Source organism: Malaya genurostris, chromosome 1 (assembly GCF_030247185.1).
Source record: "Malaya genurostris strain Urasoe2022 chromosome 1, Malgen_1.1, whole genome shotgun sequence".
Classification (NCBI taxonomy): Eukaryota; Metazoa; Arthropoda; class Insecta; order Diptera; family Culicidae; genus Malaya; species Malaya genurostris.
In genome coordinates, this window is record NC_080570.1 from 60,986,982 (window position 1) to 61,011,547 (window position 24,566).

Here is a 24,566-nt window from a genome sequence, read left to right on the forward strand (position 1 = left end):
CAATTAACTAACAAGAAATAGCCACTAGAAGAATTTTTGAATTAGTTTTTAGGAATTTTTCTTACATAATCTCTTTTAACAATCTTGAAAATGTTTGTTCACACTAATCACACAATAATTCCGGCATCCGAGAAGAATTCAGGGGTGCAAGATATACAATTAACCAAATCCAAAAGTGCTAGAGTGGTTGATATTCTCTGTTGTTAGATTCACCAGTCTATTGTTCTTAGACCTTTACACTCTACTGTTTTCGAACTCCCACTGCAAAAGTATTATGCACGTTTACAATTATCCAACAACAGTTGAAATAACCATAACTGCGGCGTTGTTTTGCATCCCTTCCTTTTGCAGTGTGATTATTCCCAAAATTATGTTAGAATATAAAACCACAAAACCACTGGAGTGGACGGGTATAGCCCACCTGGAATCGATTCCCAACCCCGCACATAGGGTCAGAAAGTTTTCCTGACCCGAAGAGGCGAATGAAAGGTTAAAACCTCTTCAAAAAATAATAAAAAAAGACCACTTGAGTTACTTTAAATTTATTTAGTTTGATTACGGATTTCTTTACATTAATCAAGGATTGGTATCGTTTTCATTCGTCGAGCACACAAAACGTCTGTGTGTGTATGTATTTATACACTAAGGTCTCTTTTTACACGGGGGTTACGTGCCGTGTTAAAAGAAATCCGAGTAAAAGAAAACCGTGTTAATTGCGGAAACCGTGCAAAAAAAAACCGCGTGGAAAATTTGACGTAATAATTCCAAAAACCGTAGATTTGATTATTTGTTTGTTTTGTTTTGGGTGAAATATAACTTTTGATTATTTGAAGGGGAAAAAAGATTATTTTTTAACCCCCAAATTTATGCAAGGTGCACATAACTGTGAAAATGTAACTGTTATTTCCCAATAAAATCGGAAATCTAAAAAACAGCCTGAGGTTACGAGAAGGGTCCAGTCATACTTGATAAAACACATTGGATGACAAATTAAAATTAGAACACTTAGGAAACGCGTTGTACGATAAGCAAATTATTCTAAATGGCTCATGCCTTCTGTATATTGCATTCAGTTTTCAGAAGAACGATAATACGTACAATTAGAACCCATAAACACTTTCACTACAAAAAAAGCTTGAGAATAAGTTCTTTTCAATTCCGAAGGTGCGATGTGTAAAGCTTGCTTCATTTATAATTGGAACAAAGACAATTGCCTGTATTTCAGTTATTTATTATTGTATTCAAGATCTTTTTTTATACAAATGTAGCGTTTTCTTCATACTTTTAAGAAAAAATACGGATAAAATTATTCGTCACGGTTTTGAAGGAATTCTCGAATTTTTCCTGTAACACGGCTCAGTAGGCGGCGCACACCTTCTTCGTACATCGTTTTAGCTATCTTATTCCACCAGGTCGTCATCTGATTGATGTCCTTGACAACGTTTCCCTTTGCCTTGAGTCTCCTCTTCATGATTGCCCAGTATTTCTCAATAGGGCGGAACTGGGGGCAGTTGAGTGGGTTAAGGTTTTTCGGAACAAACTGGACCACTTTCTCTGCATACCATTCTTAAACGGCTTTGCTGTAATGACAGCTTGCCAAATCTGACCAAAACATTACAGGATGGTCGTGGGATCGAATGAACGGCAAAATTCGTTTTTGGAGACACTCTTTTTGGTATAGTTCCGATGTCATTGTCTTATTTGTAACGAAAACTTTCGTTTTTTTGCCGCAGCTGCAAATGCCCGGCCAAATCATAAATTTTCTTGCAAATTTGTCGGCAAAAACAAATTTAAATTTGGCTGGAACATCCCCCCGAGCCGTTGCCAAGTAAAATTTTTGACCTGGGATTTGACCGAAGTCAGCCTTGACACAGGTTTCATCGTCCATCAGAAGACACCCGTTGAACTTGGTCAGCACCTGGTCATATAGTTTCCGAGCACGAATTTTGACCACACTATTCTGTTTCATGGTCCGATTTGGCTGTTTGCTAGCTCGATACGACTTGATTCCTTCCCGGAGTCGAGTTCTCCTCACGGTACTATGGGCAGCACCGAATTTTCTGGCCAAACCACAGTCCAACAGATTAGGATTCCTCTTAATCGTCTTCAAAATCTTACCACGCAATTTCCGGTCGTCAGTTCGACTCCGACAATCGGCTTGAGGCTTCCGAATCGTCGTCAATGTTTTCTTATACCGTTTGATAACGCGCCATACGGTATTTCTGGGCAATTTCAGCTGTTTAGCTAGCCTAGATGCAGACCACAATGGATTTTCCAAATAACTGTGCACAATTTTTTTCCTTCTTTCGGCTTCCATGTTGATTTTTTACAAAGTACAGTCGATTTTCGGAATGTCAAAAATCATACGTGAAGCTGACAAAATTCCCGACACGTGGGCGCCAAGAGCTTCCAAATCCGTCCACCAGGAGCGCCACAATATGAGCAAAAGTTTGTTCCAATTCTAAATGAAGCAAGCTTTAGTAAACACTAACGATCTTAACAGTAATTATCAACTAAACTGAGTGGGAAGACATGGGTATTGGGTGAAGATCTATGCACGCAGAGACCGAATCAAAGGGGAATAATTCATAGAGATGAATAGGGATCAAATTAGAAAAGGTACAGGTCCGGCACTCGAAGTGTAACCAATTAAAAAGGCCATAAATGCAGTTTGGAAAATTACTTTTACTTAATTCAAAGTACAAAATGTGTAAAAATAATACAAAATTCAGAATCAATTCACTTTTGCTCGATATGACCACCTTTTGCCTTCACTATGGCCTTGAGACGGTCAAAAAACGAATCGCAAGCTGCCCGAATGTGACTTGCAGGTATGTATTTTGGCCCACTCGCGGACAATAACTTTTTTCAGCGCCTCGAGACTGGTGTATCTTTTAGTTCGGACTTTGCTCTCCAAAATGGCCCAAAGAGAATAACCCATTGGATTCGCATCTGGTGAATTCGAGAGCCATTGTGTGGACGTGATGAAGTTCGGAACGTTGTTTTTCAGCAATTCTTGGTTCACTCAAGCTTTGTGAGACGGTGCCGAGTCCAGCTGAAACGTCCATGGTCTGCCACCGAAATGTTTGTCTGCCCACGGCTTCAAAGCAACCTCCAGAATACTTTCCCGATAATATGTCGCATTTACCTTGACGCCAGGCTCGAAGGTCTGAAGTTGGTTACACTTCGAGTGCCGGACCCTGTATTACTATGTGTAATGCTGAAGAAACTCAGCTATAGAATTCAAATGGGTATAAAATACTGTACTGTTTGATATGACGAAGAGTTGACGAGATTAGTAAATCCGACTAGTTCTTCAACGATACGAAATTCTCGATGATATCAATGACGATGCTGACATCATACACCAGAACTGAGCGGAAGTAGTTTACGACAGGGATTCAAGACCTGAAGACTGAATAATCATTTTATGGAACGATAGTCAATGATCTCGTGAATTGTTGAATGAATTAATTTATTTAACTTTCAAACTTTAAATTAGCTCTCATAATCGTTTTCTTACAGACAACCTGTTCCCTTTTTTAAATTTTTTCTCATGAAACAAATGACAGTGCTTTTTAAACTCTCATCATAAACCGTGTTAATGGCGAAAACCGTGTAAATAAAACCCGTGTTAATTTCGGAATCCGTGTAAAAAAGCCGTGTATAAAAGAACCGTGTAATAAGAGACCTTAGTGTATATGTGTGTATGTATGTGTTAAATAATCTCACTAGGTTTGCTCGGAGATGGCTGAATCGATTCTGGCTGATATTCAGATGCAAGGTCTCGTGGTCTCATACGGAGTTCCTGAATTTCATCCGGATCCGACTTTTAGGAATTATAGGGTAAAGTGTGGTAAAAAATTTATACCATCACTTAAAGCGGTAAAACAAAAACCGTAAAAACATTTCTAAAAAGCAAAGTCTTGGCATTACATTCCTTTTGTTGAATTTGGCCTTTCTGTTTCAACAGACTTCGCAGCCGATTCTTAGTGTACAGAATCATTGCATGGCTAGTACTATGGATCCTACTAACACTAAGAACCCTTCCAGGTCGGGGCTCGAACATACGAACATTTCTAAACTGGACTTTAAACTACACATGTCCTATGCCCAAAACTGGATCTTACTCACTTTTCTCAGAGATAGCAGAACCGATAGTCTTAATCTTAGGCTCAAATGAAAGGTCTTATGGTGCTACCAAAAATTACTGTATATTTTCGGATTCAACAAACATTTACACCGTCATTTAAAGACCATTGGAACTGACATCGATTATGCCGGTTCTCGGGTTCCGGTGCCGGAAGTACCTACAATAGTGGAACTCACTTCGTTCTCTCATGGATGGCCTAACCGATCAGAAAACTGGTTCTTTCTGTGCGTTATACTATAGTTAATGAACAAACAGTCTCTTTGGTTTCTTTCAAGAATCGAAGAGAAACATTTTGAATAGAATATACTGGGGACTTTTATTACGCGGTTTTCTTTTATGCGGTTTCTTTTTACGTGGCTTGTTTTACTCGGATTTCCGAAGTTACGCGTTTTTTTTTACGCGGATTTCCGAAGTTACCCGGTTGTTTTTTTTCGCGGATTTCCAAAATTACGCGGTTTTTTTGTTTTGTCTTAGAAATGCATGAAACTTCGACATCCGGGGTTATCCCGAAATTTTTTTCTTCTAAACTAGACTTGATCTGGACGTTTCATGCATTTCTAGGATATTTGGCATCAATTTTTTTTCTATAGTTTTGAGGTTTTTTTAAGCGGATTTTTACGCGAATTTCCGAAGTTATGTGGTTTCTTCTACGCGGATTTCCGCAGCCACGCGTTTTTTTGCGCGGTGTTTTTACGCGGTACGTATCTCCGCGAAAAAGAGACCTCAGTGTACCACAGTATCATATATGAGAATATGATTGATATGAGAAAAACATCACTACACCACTAGGTGGATTAAAACAGGTGTTTTATTATTATTATCGCTCTTCTGAAGCTGTTATACCGAGTATTTACACCGCTATACACCTGTTGGTCCACAATGCAATTGCTAAATTCAACAAATACGCACTTGTAAACCACATTTTACTTAACATTTTGATGAACTGATGTTTGATAAGAAATAATACTCATACCTTTCTTTTGACCCTGCTGCTGTTTTTTGCATATTCCTACAATCAACAGGCTTCTTGGGCATCCTCGAAAGAATTCTGTTGTTTTTTGGAGAGTTCCTAAAAATCAAACACGTAAATAAAATAGAACGAAGATAATTTACGTTCATTTTTGTTCATAACTAACCTTACTCATATCCACATTTAGCAAGCAGGATGCTAGGTTCCCAAATCGTCAAATTCCCAGAAACAGCAATATAAAAAGTACAAATAGTTACGAATTGCTCAATTGATAGAATATTTAAATAAAAATGTATTTCGGAATCCACAGACAAACAGACGTAAAACTAAACTACGAACTAATTGACCTCGGAAAAACGGCGCTTTTTTATATGGTAATATGTAGCTTACATTAGAAACATGATTTTCAATCAATATTTACCATAGCTTAGGAAGCACGAAAGTATTTATCATAATTATTAATGCGTTTTTGACAAAACGATTGAAATCGGAGACTGTACTCGAAGCTCCACTTCATGCATCTACTTTGGCTTATGCATAGTCAATGTGATATAAGCAGGTGGGATATGATAAAAAATGTAAATAGTTCGGTATGACGACATACACGAAATATACACATGCTTTGATTCAATGCCAACTAGTCCGAATGATGTGACAGCTAGAACATGGTTTTTAGTTTTACTTGCCTTGCAAAGTAAATTTCACTAACACAAAAGAGTTGTGTTTGCCCCACCTGTTTCTACCACATTGAATCGAAATGAATTTTATCACAATTTGCAATGTCAATTTCAACCACAGCTTTAATGACTCTGATTGTTTAAAATGACAACTATTTAAGTACGTGTTAACATTCTGATACGCAAATTAACACAGCTGCTACGAGCAAAATATCTCATCACCATTGGATTCTATTTGATCACATCAACATGCACATTCCCAATGTATCTCACAACACTTCAAATGTGTATATTAAACGTCACAATACAGCTACGTATTTCAAAATTTTATTTACATCCTTCATCTGCGCATCAGTTTAATGAGATTGCTAAAAAACTGAGCCACTGATGAAGCATGTGAATAACATTCCGAAAGACGTATCTGTGTTGTGACGTACATACACATTTGAAAAATGTGTTGTGAGCAGTGCAGTAAAACTGCATTCAATTCAGTTGAACGCTCTATCACACACAACCTTCGCCGACGTACCGAATAGGCAGCATTCAGCTCTTCGTTCTTTTCTCTTTGAATCGAAGCTTAGTTTAACCACCGTCAGTTGATTTCTTGAACGCATAAAATATCTATTTCATTTGAATGACAGAGCACCCTTCAAATGAAGTTCATGTAAACATTCGAACTGGTTCAAGATAACAGATGAAATATCAATCACGAATTAACATAATTTAATTGATCACTCTTTCAGTTTTCATAAAATAAAACTATAAAACTTTGAAACGCGTCTCAATACATTTGAAACAGACGAAAATTCAGTTTTTTTTTACAATGACTGAGTGAAAACATATATTGGAGAAGCCAAATGAATGAAAAACTAACAGAAAAGATGATTTATTGGAAAAAGATGCGCTCAGAGACAGGACACGAACAGGTTCGTTGTTCTGTCTCTGAGACAAAGGTTCGTGTCCTGTCTCTGAGCGTATCTTTTTCCAATAAATCATCTTTTCTGTTAGTTTTTCATTCATTTGGCTTCCCCAATATATGTTCCACTAAGTCATTGCAAAAAACTGAATTAATTATAGCGGCTTTACGTCAACAAACTAAAATTAATAGAGTCGAAAATTATCGATATAAACTTCATTTAGGGGTTATCCTATGTTTGTGCTTCGGGCACATACCCGTTTTACTTAAACTTGCTGGTGATAATCGAAAACTCAAATGAGAATCGCTACCCTCCATATATAATTCTGGCCGAAGGAATTTTGCTTATCGAGTTGATGGTCATACATATTCTGTCGAACTTGCTCACTACCAACAGCGAAAACAATGAAGCAGGTAGACTACTTGGCGCTTGAAACTGAGCAAGCAAAACTTCAAAGTCTAGGTACGATTATTAAATTGACGATGAAATCTGAAAGCTTCATTTGAGTATGGTAACAAAAGTCAAATGAATGCGAAGAGTTATGTTGACAGTAAATGGCAATAATTTTTTTCATCTAATAACATTCGATTGAAAGTGAAATTTTACCGCACTGGTTGTGCGATACATAGTAAAGTGTATAGTGGCGCGATATGATAGAATTGAATGGTTATAAAATAGTATTTTCATGAATTTATTCTACTAAACGCTCGAGTGACGAATTAGTCACAATTGCTAGTTAACTAAACTTTTCAATAGCTCAACGTTCAAACCTGTCTATTGTGAAGAGAATTTCCAGTAATATTTTGACCAAGGATAAGTTGTCCCTTGAAATCATAAAAAAAAATGTTATGTCTTATAGTATAGATTAACCGATGGATAAAATCTTTGTCTGAGTACACATTGAAAATACAAAAAATGTAAGTATCTTATATCTATTATTACCAGTTTTTGAAAGTAGTCCTACAGTTGCTAAAAGTTGTTTTCATCGTTTGCCGCTATCCTTGGGTTATTTGAGCCTAAACTTTCAAAAGTGTATAAATTATAATCAGTGTTACGAAACCTATTTCTTAAAATTACAGATTTATTTTTCTTTTTGCTTTTGGTTTTCTTTTTGTTTTTTTTTTGTTTTAATTTTGTTTTGTTTTTTTAATTAATATACACCATACTTACTTGATATGTAGCTGATGGATATACAAATTCCTCGCTCTTCTGTTCAATAAACTGGTTGTACACACTGAAGAGAATTTCACACCAATAAATCATAATTGTCTATCGGAAAGAATGCTGCTCACGTCAATATAGCATAAGCATCGCGAATCCATACTTACTGCCGCGTTTTCGACATTTAAAATTCAAAGTAATACCTTATGATAAAAAAAGAACCGGAATTATCATTTTAAAATTCCCGCGCTTGTTCAATCGGTAAACTTTAATTCTCTCAACGTTGGCAACACTTTTATACACATTCTGTCAGATTTTGACGCATATCGTACGATTAGTTTTTGTTTGGCGTCTATACAAGATGAAAAATTTTCGTGTGGCGATTTTTATAATGGATGGTTTCGGCTCGCCTTCGAAGCGCCATTCGGTCGATTGTTGTGCGGTTTCGACGTCATATTCATAGATCCACACCTCATCACCAGTTATGATGGATTCGATGAATGTGGGGTCACTATCTGCGTTGGAAATCATCTCTTTGGCCACATCAACACGACGCTGTTTTTGAATGAAATTCAGCTTTTTTGGCACCAGCCGAGAAGCGACGCGTTCAAACCCAGAACATCAGTTAAAATGTGTTCGGCTGATCCATAAAAGATGCCCAACAACACAGCAATCTCTCAAATCGGTACAGAACAATTTTGCAACACGATTCTTCGCCGATTGAATGTTTTCTTCAGTAACAGATGTTGTTGGGCGGTCAGGGATCTCATCATGATCCAATCTTGTACGACCACCTTTGAAGCGTTTATACCACTCGTATGCCTGTGTTTTTCCTAGACACGATTCACCAAAGGCCTTTTCTAACATTTTCAACGTTTCGGAACACTTAAATCCATTATAAAAATCGCCACACGAAAATTTTTCAACTTCTTTGTATAGACGCCAAACAAAAACTAATCGTACGATATGCGTCAAAATTTGACAGAATGTGTATAAAAGTGTTGCCAACGTTCAGAGAATAAAAGTTTACCGAATGGACAAGCGCGGGCATTTTAAAATAAAAATTCCGGTTCTTTTTTGATCATAAGGTATGCTCGTTAAGCAAACATGTGTTACACTTTTAAGGTCAATGGTGAACTAATTAAGGTTGGTAGCTTGTTACCGCGGAACTAGGAGAAAATCACTCTAAACTCTGGACTTACTCAGGCGAATAAACTTCTAATTGCGAAAGAGTTTCACCTAATCCCGTGCAATACTTTGCAATACTGCAATTCCCCCTAGCGGTAAACTCTAGTCGACATATTTTCAATGGATGAGGATTCGTATCAATGCCAAGCTCAGTTCTCCAAAATGTATATCTTAAGGTATTCCGCATAATACTCTTCTCATCGTCATTTTGGGAATGAAGGCTGTAAACCATTTCAACACAATATTTTAACACGTCAGCATCCTGTCGTCCTTAACTCCATATAATCTTTTTAAATGTTGTAATTTGTTCGATATTTATAATTGATATAGAACAACCATATAGTTTTAGTTGAAGCATTATGATTTTTCCTTATTTTCAGTAGCTTTTTGATTTTATTTACAACCTCTTTGCATGGAACAGTATCGAACACTTATTCCAACATATGGAGGTATTTACTTCGTTGACCTAGGACTACGTCTTTCTTTATTATACTGACCTGAGTTACATTATGGAAATAGGTCTAAACTTAAAACATATTAGACAGAAACTTAGTTTTATCCTTCCGCTGAACGAAAATGGTTGTGTATACGCTTGAGGAACGCATGAAAACAGTGCCAACTGGGCTTGCGATCAGCTTGAAGAAGACGCCGATTTTTACCAAAAAATCATCTTCTCGGATGAGGCACATTTTCATCTCGGCGGGTATGTTAATAAGCAAAATTGTAGCATCTGAGGGACGGAAAACCCGCACGTTATTATGGAGAAGTCGATGCATCCTCAGAGAGTGACGGTTTGGTGCGGATTTTGGTCTGGCGGCATCATTGGGTCATTTTTCTTAGAATATGAGGCAGGAGCCGCCGCCACGGTCATTGGCGAGCGCTACAACGCCATGATTAGCGATTGGTTCTTCCCGTTACTTGAAGAGGAAGACTTGGACACCATTTGGTTCCAACAAGACGGCGCTCCGTGCCACACAGTCAACGCTACGATCGATCTTCTGCGCACAGTCTTCGAAGATCGAATTATCAATCGAAATTCGGATGTCGTTTGGCCACCTCGGAGCTGTGATTTGACGCCGTTAGACTATTATCTTTGGGGGGCTGCCAAAGATAAGTGTTATGTGGACAAGCCAGAGACAATTCAAGCCTCGAAGGACAAGTTTCGTGCAGCCATAGCTGAAATAAAGCTGCATACAATCGAAAATGTACTAAAAAACTGGACCGACCGTATGGCGTACTGCAAGGCCAGCCGAGGCAGCCATTTGAATGAAATTGAATTCCACAATTAACCAGAAGCATTGTACTTTAATATGAAAAAATAAATTTTGAAATCGGATGAACTGTTTGTTTTATTGCATGTTTAAAAAAAAGTTACATCAGATCAGATTGTGAAGTGTGACGGGATAATGTCTTTGGCTTCTAATTAAATCAACTATAGACAGTACTATAGCTTATGGATTTGTGATCCAAAAATTTACTTGGATTAGACGGTGTTCGTAAATTAGCATCTCATGAAAGTACTTAGGCGGCACTTGTAGTGTGTCTAGACCGACTAATAACCCGCGACTTGTATAGCTCGGTAGTTGATAGGGATACTTTCAAGGTATTCCGAGAAGAGCAAAGCAAACAAATCTGTGACTCGATTGTATGAGCACTGTTAAGGCAGCAGGGACTCAAAATTACCGAGCAATATTCGAGAATTGAACGAACCAGCCCACAGCATACGGACGCTTCTGTAAGAATATGTAACGTTAAGGAAAATATGTATAGTTAAACTCAGTTATGCACTGAATGAAAAATGCTGACACTCAAACATAAGTTTGAAATGTGAGGAATTATACAAATCCATCGCACTAGCATCACGGTTAAGACGCAAATCACCTCGTCAGACGCAGCTCAAACCGTGACGGATATCTTCTTCCGCACAGCTGTCAAAAACACAAAAAAAAGAACAAAAAATCAGAATGTTCATTTCGACCTGGTGATCCGTCCAGCGAAGTCACGTGGGTGAACACCCGCAGCAGAACGGCAAAACTGCAGACAATAAGAGTGCGAAACAAAAGTCGGATCGGGAAGAACACTGGCAATATACACGAGAAAGTGGAAAAGACGCTAAGCACAGTTACCAGACCCCGGAAGGGGTGTGTTTTTTGAATTCGAAGTCCAGAATGTCACTACTACGCCGTTGTCATCAATTCTCTGCTTGGCGGCCCAGGCATCTGACAGCACCATTTCAACGTGATTCGGTTACATTATCATCTCCGCGTCCTCCGTTCGGTATCATTCGGCAGCAGCTCCAGTGCTACATCGTTACATGGTCTGGCTGTTCCGACATCGATCACCCACGCTACTATTGGTCAACGGCGATCCACAGCACCTTGGCGCTCATATTACTGTTTATTTTCCACCGGGGGCGCTACACTCAAGGCATCGTTTGACGGTCATGTGTTTTGGCTCTTCGGTTCAATCACCATCTTGAACGGCCGTGGCACGGCTCATTCGGCATTGTCGAGCGCATGAAATAGGTGTGCTTGTTCTCGTTAAGCTCGGCGGACGAACGGACGTTTGCAGTGGAAATCGCGCTTCCGCGGGATCATGAAAGCAATTCATTCAGGCAGTTGGACGTCAGACTCCAGCCAGCTAGACATTGGTGGAACAGAAGGAAGTCTTCCGAACAGCATGTATTTGAAAGGGTAACTCCGGTATTGTGAGTAGAACTTTTGTACACACGTAGAGCAGTAGGCATATACAGGGAAAGAAGTGTCAAGATGAGAGGAAGGAGAAGCTAGTACAGAAAGTGTGGATAAATGATGAAGCTTTGTGAGAAGAAGAAGGCGGACGGAAGGAGAAAGAGTGCATGCTTAATATAAATGTTATGAAACGATACACAATATGAATTTTATTTTGTCTAGTTGGCTTTCCGTCGCCTTAAGGAACAAATTCCTATTTTACAAATACTAGACTCCTTTAGGAAACTTTAGCTACAATGTAACCGACAATCAGGTCGGCGTGCCCCTTGTAGCTAAACCCTTATGTCGTTTTCGCTTGAAGCCAAACCTAACCCTGTTTCCACTCTAATTGCTGTCAAACCGTTTGTTTGAAGCTTGCTTCAACCCCAGTTTTAACGTGGTTAAACTGATAATCGAACCAGTTTCGAACCTGGTTTTTATATCAGGTTTGCTCAAACCCCCGTTGCTAAGTGCGAAACCAACACAGTTTCATGGAAAGTGTTTGTTTGTTGAAACTACCCTGGATCAGTTTCAGTTTTCTCAAACGAAAATGACATTAATAAATAACCCATGATTGTTAGTGAAACCAATGTGGGCAATATAGCATTAAAAGCATTGTAGTACAAACGACGAAGACGGGACTAAGATGAAAACTAAGTATCAGGAGAACTCAAATATTAAAAATACTTGTGTTGTAAACAAAGATCATGCTTGAATCATGAAATGTATATTGAACGAAGAATATTACTTGGTTAAAACTTAAACTAAAAGTATGCATTTAGTAGTTTTGTATCCCTTCTTCAATAAAAATAAATAAATGAAATGGATTATGAAATCAGAATCTCGCCCAGCAAAAATTGTTTAGCAACACGATGCGCTACTTGAAATGGTTCTTTTTTTCCTCGTGAAGCACTTGTAGGTATTTACTATCATATGGTTCTTCTTACACCACTCTGCGTAGTTGCACGATTGCCATTGGAGAAAGGATGCGGCAATAAGCTACGGATATTGTACTAGCTCTTGACATGATCAGCAAACGATAGGCGGGGACCCGACAGAAATCAGTTGCCGTTCGTCGAAGTACCATTGCACAATAATTACTGTTTGTGAAACCTACATCTGATATATTCTATAGACAGTATCCCTAACTGGTTGAGGAATTTTCTATAACACAACATACTTGAGTGGTGTTATATTAGATTTATACTGCCCATATTCGCATATCAGTCCCATATCGATTTTCGCCAATATTGAGTTACCTTGAGGAATAAAACCTATCCTTAATGTGAAATGTAGTCTGAAAAAAGGCGCGCGAATTTTTAACCGCTTGAGTTGACCGAATCGTCGCACAAAGCATAACAAGAAAAACCTACACATAGGAACCAGCAATATTTTCAGTCATTGAGCGCAGTGGGCTTGTCACTCATTTTGTTGGCTTGTAAAAATGACTCATTGATTCGTAATGGATTTTTGAATCTTTCACACTTTGAATATATCCTAATTCAATCGTTATTGTTAGTGATTACTATTACACTAGAACTATGAATCATGAGTAATTATGATTATGGTTATATGCATATGTATTGACTAACTTTCTTTCCATGTATATGCCTGAGTTTAGTGGCAAGCATGGGTTCTCCCTTCAGAAGAACGATTGAAGACAAGCAAATATTCAAGTATTTTCGGTATCTTTGACAGTAGTACACCTAACCCTTCACGCCGTTGAGAGGAAAGTTGTGTAAAATTATTCACTTCACACGCATGATAGAGCGCGGTCGAATTTCTTTAGCGAATAAAACACTGTTAAAATAAATTACTGGACTGGAATTACTGCCAATATATTCAATTCTAATTGACTTTCATTGTCATCTTGGAATAAGTAGAAAGTGGTTATATTGTTATTCTTCTTCGTGTCACTAGCTATGTAATCGTAATCTTAATAATTTTCGCTTACGATAAAATGCCACCGTGCTTTTCTCACACCATGTCAATACGAAACAGCAGCGTGCAAGCAATAAAAAAAATGCGGAAAATTTATGTAAACTTTTTCAAATCTCGGTTGTTTTGGCTAAAGTTATATAATTTTGAGTTGCATTTTCAGATTATTTGTGAAATTTTGCTACAAACACTACTTTTCAGTTCTAAAACCATCCCCGTGAAACGGAACAGTAACCGTTTATACATTTCAAAAACCAATTACGGCTCGGCAAAGCAAAATTTCAAAATTCTAAGAATACTTAGTTGTGATAAATTTAATTGCAAAAACTTAAGTGTTTTTGGTTTTTCGGAAATCGGGCGAAAACGCTAAAAGTGCTTTCCACTACATTTCACCTTAATATACTATTGGAAATTGCAATAAAAGTTTAGGGCTTTGGTCAGTAAAATGTGAAAATATATCAATTCATATCTGTCCCACAAGCAAAGTACCGGCATATCAATCCCATTTAGTGCAAATTTCATTTGTTGCAATATTGGAATAGCAAAGGTGTACTACCGATATTTAATGTATTAATACCATGATTTAGTATTAGGTAACACAATAAATCAAAAAAATTGGAAATAAAATTTTAATCGTCTTTTACTCGACATGCCGATTTTTCATTTAGGACTGATATGCAAGTATGGGGAGCCTAAAAAATGACCGAAATACGAAAGGCAAAATAACGAAAAGCCGAAATAAAACGAGCCGAAAACAGAAAATGCCGTACATCATAGAAAGCCGAAACTCAAAAGGCCGAAACTCAGAAAGCCCGAAACGATTTTTTCATCGCGCTGACCGGACAATCATCATCATCTAACAGCTATAGGCCTGGGGTGTCCTTTGCTGTATCAAGCATACGTCTCCACCAGTGCTTGGAAAATGAATGAACTGAATAAAAGTAAGCATCATTCATTCGTTTCATGGTTCATGAATGCACCAGCAACTGAACCATTCGTCAGACACTTCTAAGCAGACGGAGTTGGTTCACATTGGTATGTATTAGTGAATCAATGCTCTTCTGTACTTGGAAGGTAAGCGTATAGAAGTATTACTTGTTGCTCATTCTCTTTTACATTAGTGAGCGAAGCAACGAGAGAGTATTGTTGGTTCTTCATCGTCGGCTGTACATACATGAATCTCTTCATGTGGTTACTAGCCCAACGAGTGAGCAGTGAAATCGTTAAGCACAGATGAAGCTTACTTCTTCTTCTTCACTCTTTTTGGCCATTGCTTGCAGTTAAGATCTCATAAACATGAACATTAATCATAGCTACTGGTAGTAAAAAATGATGTGGAAAATCTACAGCAGCGTGAAACCTTCTAAATTTATTTTTTTATGCTTGAATACATTAATGATTTAAATTATTTTTACATTCAAATTCAACAGTATTCTTTGATGATGAATGGTTCACCAACGATAGTGTGCTTGAATCACTTATACTACCGAGGAATTGTTTGAACGAGTTGCCTATATTTGAGAGAAAAGAGAATACTTAATACTGTTTTTCAGGAAGGTTCAATACTATTAAACGTAATAGAGCACGCTCGTCGGCAAGTATGTATGGAATGGTTCGTTCTCCACTCTGTTTGCTCGTGTATATTTTCAGCATCGAAGCCGGTAACTCAGTCTGTTGGTATGAGTGCTATAGCTGCACTGAACGCTTTTTTTGCTCGTTCCTCGCATTGATGAATGAATGATGAAAGCACTGGTCTCCACATAACTCGGTCCATGGCTGCTCGTCGCCAGCCACTCAAGGCACGGATACTTCTGAGATCACCTTCCACTTGATCGATCCACCTTGCTCGCTGCGCTCTTCTTCTTTTTGTACCAGTCGGATAAGATTCAAGGATCATTTTCACTGGACTGTCGTCCGACATCCTTATGACATGCCCAGCCCATCGTAGACGTCCGATTTTAGCTTTCCGTGCGATAGGTGGTTCTCCTAGCAGCTGTTGCAATTCGTGATTCATACGCCGTCTCCACGTACCGTCTTCCATCTGCACTCCGCCATAGATCGTCCTCAGTACCTTTCTTTCGAAAACACTGAGGGCGCGTTGGTCCTGTGCCAACATAGTCCAGGTCTCGTGGCCATAGAGAACAACCGGTCTAATGCGCGTTTTGTAGATGGTCAATTTCGTGCGTTGGCGTACTTTTCTCGATCGAAGGGTTTTTCTGAGTCCAAAGTACGCACGATTCCCTGCCAAAATACGTCTATGAATTTCTCTGCTGGTGTCATTATGGGCGGTCACCAGTGAGCCCAAATACACGAACTCGTCAACCACCTCGATATTGTCACCGTGGTGACGGCGTTGTGTTTCTTCTGTAGAGCCTGTTCCTCTCATGTATTTTGTTTTTGACGCATTTATGGCCAGTCCGATACGCCTAGCTTCAGCTTTCAGTCCGATGTAGGTTTCCGTCATCTTCTCAAGGTTACGTGTCACAATATCAATATCGTCAGCGAAGCCAAAAAGTTGTACGGACTTTCGGAAGATCGTGCCACTCGTGTCGATCCTCGCTCTTCGAATCACACCTTCCAGGGCAATATTGAACAAGATACAAGAAAGTCCATCACCTTGACGTAGCCCTCTCCGGGATTCGAAGGGACTCGAGAGCGTCCCAGATACTTGGACGTAGCACATCACTCTATCCGTCGTTGCTTTGACCAATCGCGTCAGTTTATCCGGGAAACCGTATTCGTGCATGATCTGCCATAGCTGTTCTCGATCGATTGTGTCGTATGTCGCTTTGAAGTCAATGGAGTACTTGTCTTATCGCGAATATGTGATCCGTAGTGGCGCCGGCTCCAGTAAATCCCGCTTGGTACGGCCCTACGATTTCCTTAGCTATTGGTGATAGACGACGGCAAAGAATTTGGGAAAGTACCTTGTAGGCGGCGTTCAGCAATGTGATTGCGCGGTAATTGCAACAGTCTAGCTTATCGCCCTTTTTGTAGACGGGACATACAACTCCATCCATCCATTCCTACGGTAGAATCTCCTCCTCCCAAATCCTAGAAATCATCCAGCTTTAGCCAGTGCCTCTCCTCCATGTTTGAGCAGCTGACCGGACAAACGGTTTATATATAAGATCTCGTTAGAATTCTTACCAAATACTTTGTACCACAATTATATCACAGTACTATACAACCATAAATCAAATAAACATAGATTTCTCACTGTACGGTGACACTAACAGCACCTCTAGTGACAAACGGGTGTACTTTTTTCCATTAGCTACTGTGGTTGTGTTAAATGCGCAGGCAACTTTTTGCATGCATTTTAGGAGCATTTACGCATCCATTCTCCACCAGACGGTGCTTTTGGTGTCACAGGTTGCTCAACTACATTACTATTACACTGGGAAATCTATGTTTATTTGATTTATGATACAACGCTAAAAACCGATGAAAAATTAAATCAGCGAAAAAAACTAGCATCATATATATATTTCGACCTATTATGCTTCGGCTTTCCGAATTTTCGGCTTTATGTGGTATCGTCGGCCTTATATATTTCGGCCTTTCGTTATTCCGCCTTTTTTATGCTCCCGCTAAGGTAAACTAAAAAGCAAAGCCATAGTATTACATTTTCTGTTTCAACAGACTTCGCAGCCGATTTATAGCGTATAGAACCATTGCATGGCTCTTTCCTTCCTCTCGAACATACAATTGGCTTCTCAAACTAGTACTATATGCATTGAACAGACAACCTGGGACTCTCACAGACACTTGGCAACCATATGCATTTCATAGCTACTCAAACACAATACATCGCTGTAATGAAGAAAATATATTGACAATGACGCAGAATAAAAACTTTATGAATCGTTTCAGACTCGACATTATGAATTTGCCAGTAAATTGATCTAGTCTAAGGCAAACCAACCAAAATAATACGTACTAATATACTAAATTCTAGGTTAATAATCATTATATTCTAACACATTTATTTTGATTGCTAAAACACTTCATTACTATGCAGTAGATAGATAAACACTTGTTTGTAGCGTACACTAGCTTTACATCTAAGAAAGTATACATATACTCTAGCGAACGAGCTGCCGATTGAAACAGGGGTTAAATAAATGAAGATGATAATTCTTACAATAATAATGATAAAGAGGTATAGCTTTGCTTAGAACTATTTTATTTAAGATGTTTATTCATTAATCTGTTATCAAATGAAACCTTAAATCTACACAATATTTTTAGATAATATTCATAGTTCGCATAGTTAATATAGGGTACTTAATTACTATCTTAGAGCAAAAGTCTTGCAACTTCAAAATGCACAAAAATTTAAGACTTCGTCTTCAAATACATTTTCTGTTCCATATTACTCACTAAAGCTTACACTATTCGATAATATTTTAACATGACTACGATGAAATTCTGTATACTCTTGACAATATGTTATATCTTGTATTCGAAGATAATTATTCCGTAAGATCTTATAACTATACTTTTCCTATCTTACAGTTAAAACTATCAAGTGTCATACAGCAAAAAATAGACTTACCTCCCTATCCAGTAGCTTTTCGAGCCAGAAGTGTTCCAGTTTTCCAAACAAACTGATCGTTTATACGATGGTACACACCTTGCATTTGTGACCGTTTAGTAACTTGTGTGTACCGACTGCTGCTCTCACCGCATCACGATGTTTAAAATCAATTACACAAAATGACTTGCTGTGATAGATCCTGGTCCAAATATACGTTATTTCACCGCACATTTTGAACGTATCATAGATGGCGACTTCGTCATATTCTGCATTGAAGAAAAACGGTAATGTCAAGGAAAGCTAACAAAAATAATCATCGTTTCCTTACGCCCATTTACGGATACATTGACAGCAAAACCAGGACGCTCCTTCTGTTTTTTGTTATTGAAGGCGACACGTAACAGATGGCCACGATACAGCCTCAAGTGCATGTCTAAAGCCCTTACCGCTTGATCGAACGTGTCGAATGTGATGAAAGCCCGCTTCGTTCCAATGTTGAATGTGGGCAGCTTAAGTTTTACAATTTGGCCAAACTTACCAAAGATCTCTGCAATGTTGTCTTCGGTTGTATCCAACGGTAGATTGCCCACGAAAACTGAAATGATAAACGGACTATTAATTTACCAAGTATATACTATATGTGGATGCAACAATACGTACTGCAGCTAGAAACGCCGTGTTCCTCGTTTACTTCGGCATACTGTTCCCGATGAATTCGTTCTTCAAGCAACGGTGAACGATTGCGCTCATCCCAAGCCGGGCTTACTATGCGAGGTGGAGGGCTGGGACTCAACGAAGGGGTTCGCGAGTAACCTCGGAGTTGCGGACTTCGGGATCGAGCGTGATGAACTCGACGTCGTTCGGCCGATCTTGAACGTTGCCGTTGGTAGTCACGATCTCTTGGGCTCGGTGATGTCACATATCGAGACCGCCTAGACAAATTAGGGGAACGAGATCTGGTTCGATATCTTGCTCGGGTAGATGTTTCGTAGCGATCTCGCTCTTCTCTATAACGCCGGGGAGACCTCGAGCGTGATCGATTGTATCTCAGCAATAAACTTGGCAGCAATGCACTCGACAATGGACTCAAGCTATCGCGTCTACCGGACGATGATTGAACTTTCAGCGCCGAGCTACGGTGATCCACACGTCGACTTGGTGAAATCGATGACGAGCGAGGATTCCGGTAGCGTGGGATAGGAGACTTACTTAGCATTCTACCTATCCGAACCGGAGAAGGTGTGGGCGAAATGGAACGGGACTTTTTCGTGCTGAATTCTGGTGGATCGGGTGCCGGTGGAATGACACTAGATTCAGAACTGACCGTCATCGTTTCAACTTTATCGTCATCTTGATTGCTTTCAACACCTGCTTTACGTTTCAATTTCTCAGCTTCTTCGAAACGGTTCTGCGCTGATTGCAATTTTGATTTCTTAGAACCAGCGTCGCTTTTCATAGCTTCTGATGAAGTGCTAGTTGATTTGATCTGCCAAGGAGCCAAAGCTCCATTGTCTTCTGAATTGTTAGGAGCTATGGGTTTGGAATATGTTATCGAATTCGAAGCAGACATTGATTTAGGCCCCATGTCCGAAGATTCTGCCGTAATTGTATTGACATAATCAGAATGAATCATTGATAACAGCTTCAGTTGCTGGGGATATGTAAACAGCGTAAACAAGTCAGCATAAACAAAGCCATTTTGGCCAGTTATGAGGAAGCTTATCTTTTTATCTGGTTTCATGTTGAGGAATTGTGGATAGTTTATAAATTGATTTACGATTCCATGGATAAGATGAAATTGTTCTATCATCGGCAACGTAGAAAAGGCCCGAACATTAATCATTTCTCCTTCCACTATTTGCATAAGACGCCGCATAGCAGGTGTCACAACCGGAGCCGTTTGTGCATCTTGATTAGGACCCATCATTGGGCCACCAGGGCCCATCATTGGACCACCTGGCCCCATCATTGGACCATTGGGACCCATCATAGGGCCACCAGGACCCATCATTGGTCCATTCGGTCCCATCATGGGTCCGTTGGGCCCCATCATTGGTCCATTATGCCCCATCATAGGACCATTAGGACCCATCATCGGACCATTAGGACCCATCATTGGACCATTGGGACCCATCATCGGGCCATTGGGACCCATCATGGGACTATGGGGACCCCCCATGGGACCTCCCCTGGGACCACTAGGACCAATCATAGGACCGTTGGGACCATTAGGCCCCATCATGGAACCATTGGGTCCCATCATGGGACCGTTAGGGCCCCTCATGGGGCCGTTGGGACCCATCATTGGACCGTTGGGACCCATCATGGGACCGTTGGGTCCCATCATGGGGCCATTGGGACCCGCCATAGGACCCATTGGACCATTGGGACCCATCATGGGGCCATTGGGACCACTACGACCCATCATGTTGCCATTTGGGTTCATCATAGGACCCCCAGGGCCTCTCATAGGTTCAACCGTGCCTGGTGCCGCCATTGAGTCTCTCTGACCAACAATCCTACTGTTATTTTGCGGTGCATTCGATTCCGATCCAATTTGTACAAGGTTTGGTCTTGTACTCGCTACTGTTTGTTGAGGTTGTTGAGCTCTTCCAGCGTTAGACATTTTTATTCTTTCAGTCTGCACATGACATCGTCCTATTGATTGCACTCGCAGAGCCGGTTCAAGCTTTCGTTTATGTTCCATGCACACAATAGCACGATCCGCTGCTTTACGAAGCACAAACTTAACATTGCCGACTTCATTGAACTGGTCATAAATATCTTCATCGCAAATATTCGCGTTTAATCCATTAACCAAGATGCACGACTCTGGGTCAATGAACAAACATTCGTTGGCCAAGTGAACTAGTACTCGCGTTCCGTTAATAAAGTTCTGATTCAACGAACACGCCCTCCTAGCCTCCAATCGGGTCTCGAAGCTAAGGTAGCCTGTTCTTATAAATCCTTCAGTTCTTTCGCGAAAATTAATCACATTGCCAAATTTCCTAAAATATTCCCGGAACTGAGACAATCCAAGTCCAACAGCATAATTCATAATAAGAACTGAAAACAAAAAAAAACATTAAGTGCCCTGTCAAAATCAAATATTTAGTTGCGAAAAAAACCTTCATTCCGGTAGAATTCGGGATTTGGATTCAAATAGTTCGCGTTGGGTAACATACGGAAACGGGCGAACTCAACCCGATCTTCCTCGTCAATTATTTTTCGCAGTGCCACCTCCTTGGAAATGCGAATACTTCCTTTGGGCATAGCCTCGGGAATCGGAGCTATGTCGGTCAAATAACTCTCTGAAAAAAAACACAAAAAATGAAACATGTTAAAAACATAGAAATGCCTTTCTCTTGTCATTCAAACAGTTTAATTAAAACATAGTTTTTTCGTTAGGATAATTTCTGACACGAATTCGGGCTGTTTTTTAGCAGAAATTCATTCAACTATTTCGACTAGTTCAGGAAAGCGTCACTCAACGCTTACGTCGTATATTCGACAACACTCTCGAAAACAAAACCACCTGTTCATAGACTTTCCGTGTAATTTACGTAATTTACAGCTGTATCGCGGTCACGGTTTTCCTAGTAACGTTTTTCCATTGGAAGTCGTGTTCTGTCGGCTCTGCGCTTGTCTGTATTCGTTCACTCTCGTGCGATGTTGCAGAACCCTCTGTCATGCTGCATTCTTCGATTAATTGCCGCCGAGAGCGGCTGTCAACGGTCCACTCTAACTGTCCTATGTAAAATGTCTACTTTTTACCGATTCTCAGTTCAAATAAGCACTACACGTTGACGATGCTGTAATTGAAGAAGCGGCCTTTGATCTTTAGAACGCAAATTTTGTCACTGATTGGTTTCCACAAAATCACGCAATGGCGCATTTTGCCTAGCACTTTGAAACCTATTCCCAGCATGCTGGATGTGCCACAGCTCTGATAGCAGCCGCTCGATGCTCACTTCTCCATACCCTCTGCCCCATCCAACACAGTTTTTGCACGTGCTACGACATTGAAGCTGGGGTTCTGGAGATCGTCATGCATCATCCATCACACCCCGAGAAGCCAAGTGATAAGCAATTCAAGTCTCTTTAATTTTCCTGAATTGACGCAGATCATCATAAGGCACACGTGGAGGTTCCATAAAAGAAAAATTGAAGTGAATTTCGATGTCTCATTTCGGCTGTTTAAAAAAAGGCGAATATAACGATGACAGCAAATATCGATGTTTCGACTTTGGTTTCAATTCCTATTTAGAAATTATCGTATATCCTTAGATCAAATTTTGATAAATCGATAAACTGTTGGTTTATCTTGAAAAGGTATCCAATTTTTTCCACTTTTCCTCTGTGTCCAGTGAATAAATCAACATCGCCTTTTTTCGATTTGTTTACTTCTAATAAAAAAAATCGAAAACCACCTAAAGTAACGAAAATAAATAGTTTCGCCCACCAATAGAAGTACACCTAACGAACAAATGATGTTATCAGACCACGCAGTATTGAAAGTACTTACGCTGAGTATACTTCGTAATGTATACATTTTCATCTGCAATTTGTTTAACTTTAAGAGCCTGCGAAAGTGCAATGTAGAATTGAAAGCGAACGATTGTGCTGTACCGTGATGCATCCACTCGATGAATATAGTTGACACGGCCACACTCATTCATAGCTTGAAAGATTTCATCATTGGTTAGATCTGAGAAAAATTAGTAATAATTAACAAAACTAACTTAAAAGGTTTGCTTATTCGGGCATAAATACTCACAAACATTAGTTCTTTTCAACAACACCGCAGTTGATGACTTAGTTTCTCCGTAAGTAATACGTGGATTATAAATATCCAGACCAACTCCTTGGAAATAGTGTGGTCCATACAAGTAAACATGGCGAGCAGTTGCTGGATTCATGTAAGTCACATAACCTATGTTTGTTAATACTGCAATGGGAGATTTTTGCATTTCCCAATCCATAATCCTGCCAAATTTTCCAAGATATTCTACGATATCTTTTTCTGGCACCTGACGCGGAATATTCGTAACGAGTACTGCAAAGGCCAGTAATTGATAATACAAAAGTATATTTAATTACATTACTTACGTTTCGTTTCTTCCTCTGCAGCTGGTTCATACTTTAAGCCCAAAGCTAAAATAATACAATGTTAGGATAAAATGAATACAATCATTAACTGCACATACCATCACATTTGTCCTGGATGCTCGAAAAGAGAAGCCCTTTCGGTTTTTCCAATAGCATACAAATAGTTCTTTTAATAGTATCCATTTCAATATCTACTCCCTTCAAACTTCGATCTTTCATTCTTAGTGCTCGTTGAGCACTCTCGCTGCGCTCAAAAGAAATATACGCATAATTATTAGCTGGCTTCTGTACGCACTCAATTGTTCCAATGTTTTTGAAATGGTCGTAAACGTCTTCTTCGGTAATATCTGCAGATTTCAATGGTTATTTTCATTGCCAGTAATACATTACCCTCATACTCACATTCATTCAAATGTTTCACCATAACCGAATATCTTGGAGTAAAATTTCTTTCTGAATCGACACTGGCAATGAAAACACGTTTTCCTTGGAAGAATGTGTTGTTCAACCCGAACGCCTTCTTAACCTCTTGACGATCAGCAAATTTCACAAACGCAATTTTAGTTGGACAGTATGTAGATTGTTCTAATCGGAAATACACCGAAACGATTCCTTTGCAATCACGGAAAAATTGTCGCAACTGATCCTCTGTAGCCGCTTTCTGAATGTTACCAACGTAGATGTATAGGCCGCTATCGCCGCCTCCAGCGGCGTCAACATTTGATTTGCCTATGGCATAATAAAATCGATATTAGAAAGTGGCTTCCTTTATTGCTTACAATTAATATTTCAACTCGCCGAAAACACTAATACGTACCACTCATGATTAGCAACTATTCACACCGATAAATGGATGCAGAATTTCACTAAAATTATCACGATTACGATTTTTCTAGAACCATTGCCTTCTCCAAAGTGTTTGAGAAAAAATATTCACAAGTCAAGTTCCACGCTTCGTAAACAAAGATGCCAGGTAATTTTTTCAGAAATCCTGGATCGAACCAAAATCAGTCTGTGCAAAATCTGTGCATACTTCCCATCACTTCATTGCTGGTCGGAATCGTTTTGGAGAGCAGAAAAAGGCCTCACTTTCAAACGCAATGTCGGAAGTATATTTTCTCTGTGTTTTCCCTAGCATATTGAAGACATGTAGAGGTTCATTGGCAGTCTGTGGTCGATTT

The 24,566-nt window shown here is 39.4% G+C and overlaps 1 protein-coding gene across 3 annotated transcripts; it reads right to left on the minus strand.

The window, feature by feature from the left end:
* Positions 1–5,126: 5,126 nt before the first annotated feature.
* LOC131440216 (uncharacterized) lies at positions 5,127–24,335 on the minus strand. 3 transcript variants are annotated; one of them, XR_009231356.1, is made up of 12 exons: positions 24,203–24,335; positions 23,788–24,114; positions 23,484–23,732; positions 23,386–23,430; positions 23,054–23,332; positions 22,802–22,984; positions 21,405–21,587; positions 18,937–21,342; positions 18,605–18,871; positions 18,295–18,542; positions 5,290–5,321; positions 5,127–5,222 (listed from the first exon to the last, which is right to left on the minus strand). XR_009231356.1 is itself a non-coding variant. In XM_058611298.1 (10 exons), exons 1-10 carry the CDS (start codon positions 24,207–24,209, stop codon positions 18,355–18,357), a joined length of 4,134 nt encoding a protein of 1,377 aa, XP_058467281.1. In that variant the 5' UTR covers positions 24,210–24,335; the 3' UTR covers positions 17,689–18,354. The 3 variants fall into 3 exon arrangements, 1 of the variants encoding a protein (XP_058467281.1); XR_009231355.1 differs by having other exon boundaries at positions 5,290–17,549; XM_058611298.1 differs by lacking the exons at positions 5,127–5,222; positions 5,290–5,321 and having other exon boundaries at positions 17,689–18,542.
* Between the last annotated feature and the right edge of the window lie 231 nt (positions 24,336–24,566).

Bases quoted from the DNA above. Each gene is read 5' to 3' on its own strand.
- LOC131440216 (XM_058611298.1), bottom strand. The intron at 23,431-23,483 runs GTATGTGCAGTT...GTATTATTTTAG, and splicing joins CATCCAGGACAAATGTGATG to CTTTGGGCTTAAAGTATGAA. The intron at 18,872-18,936 runs GTACGTATTGTT...TTATCATTTCAG, and splicing joins ACACGGCGTTTCTAGCTGCA to TTTTCGTGGGCAATCTACCG.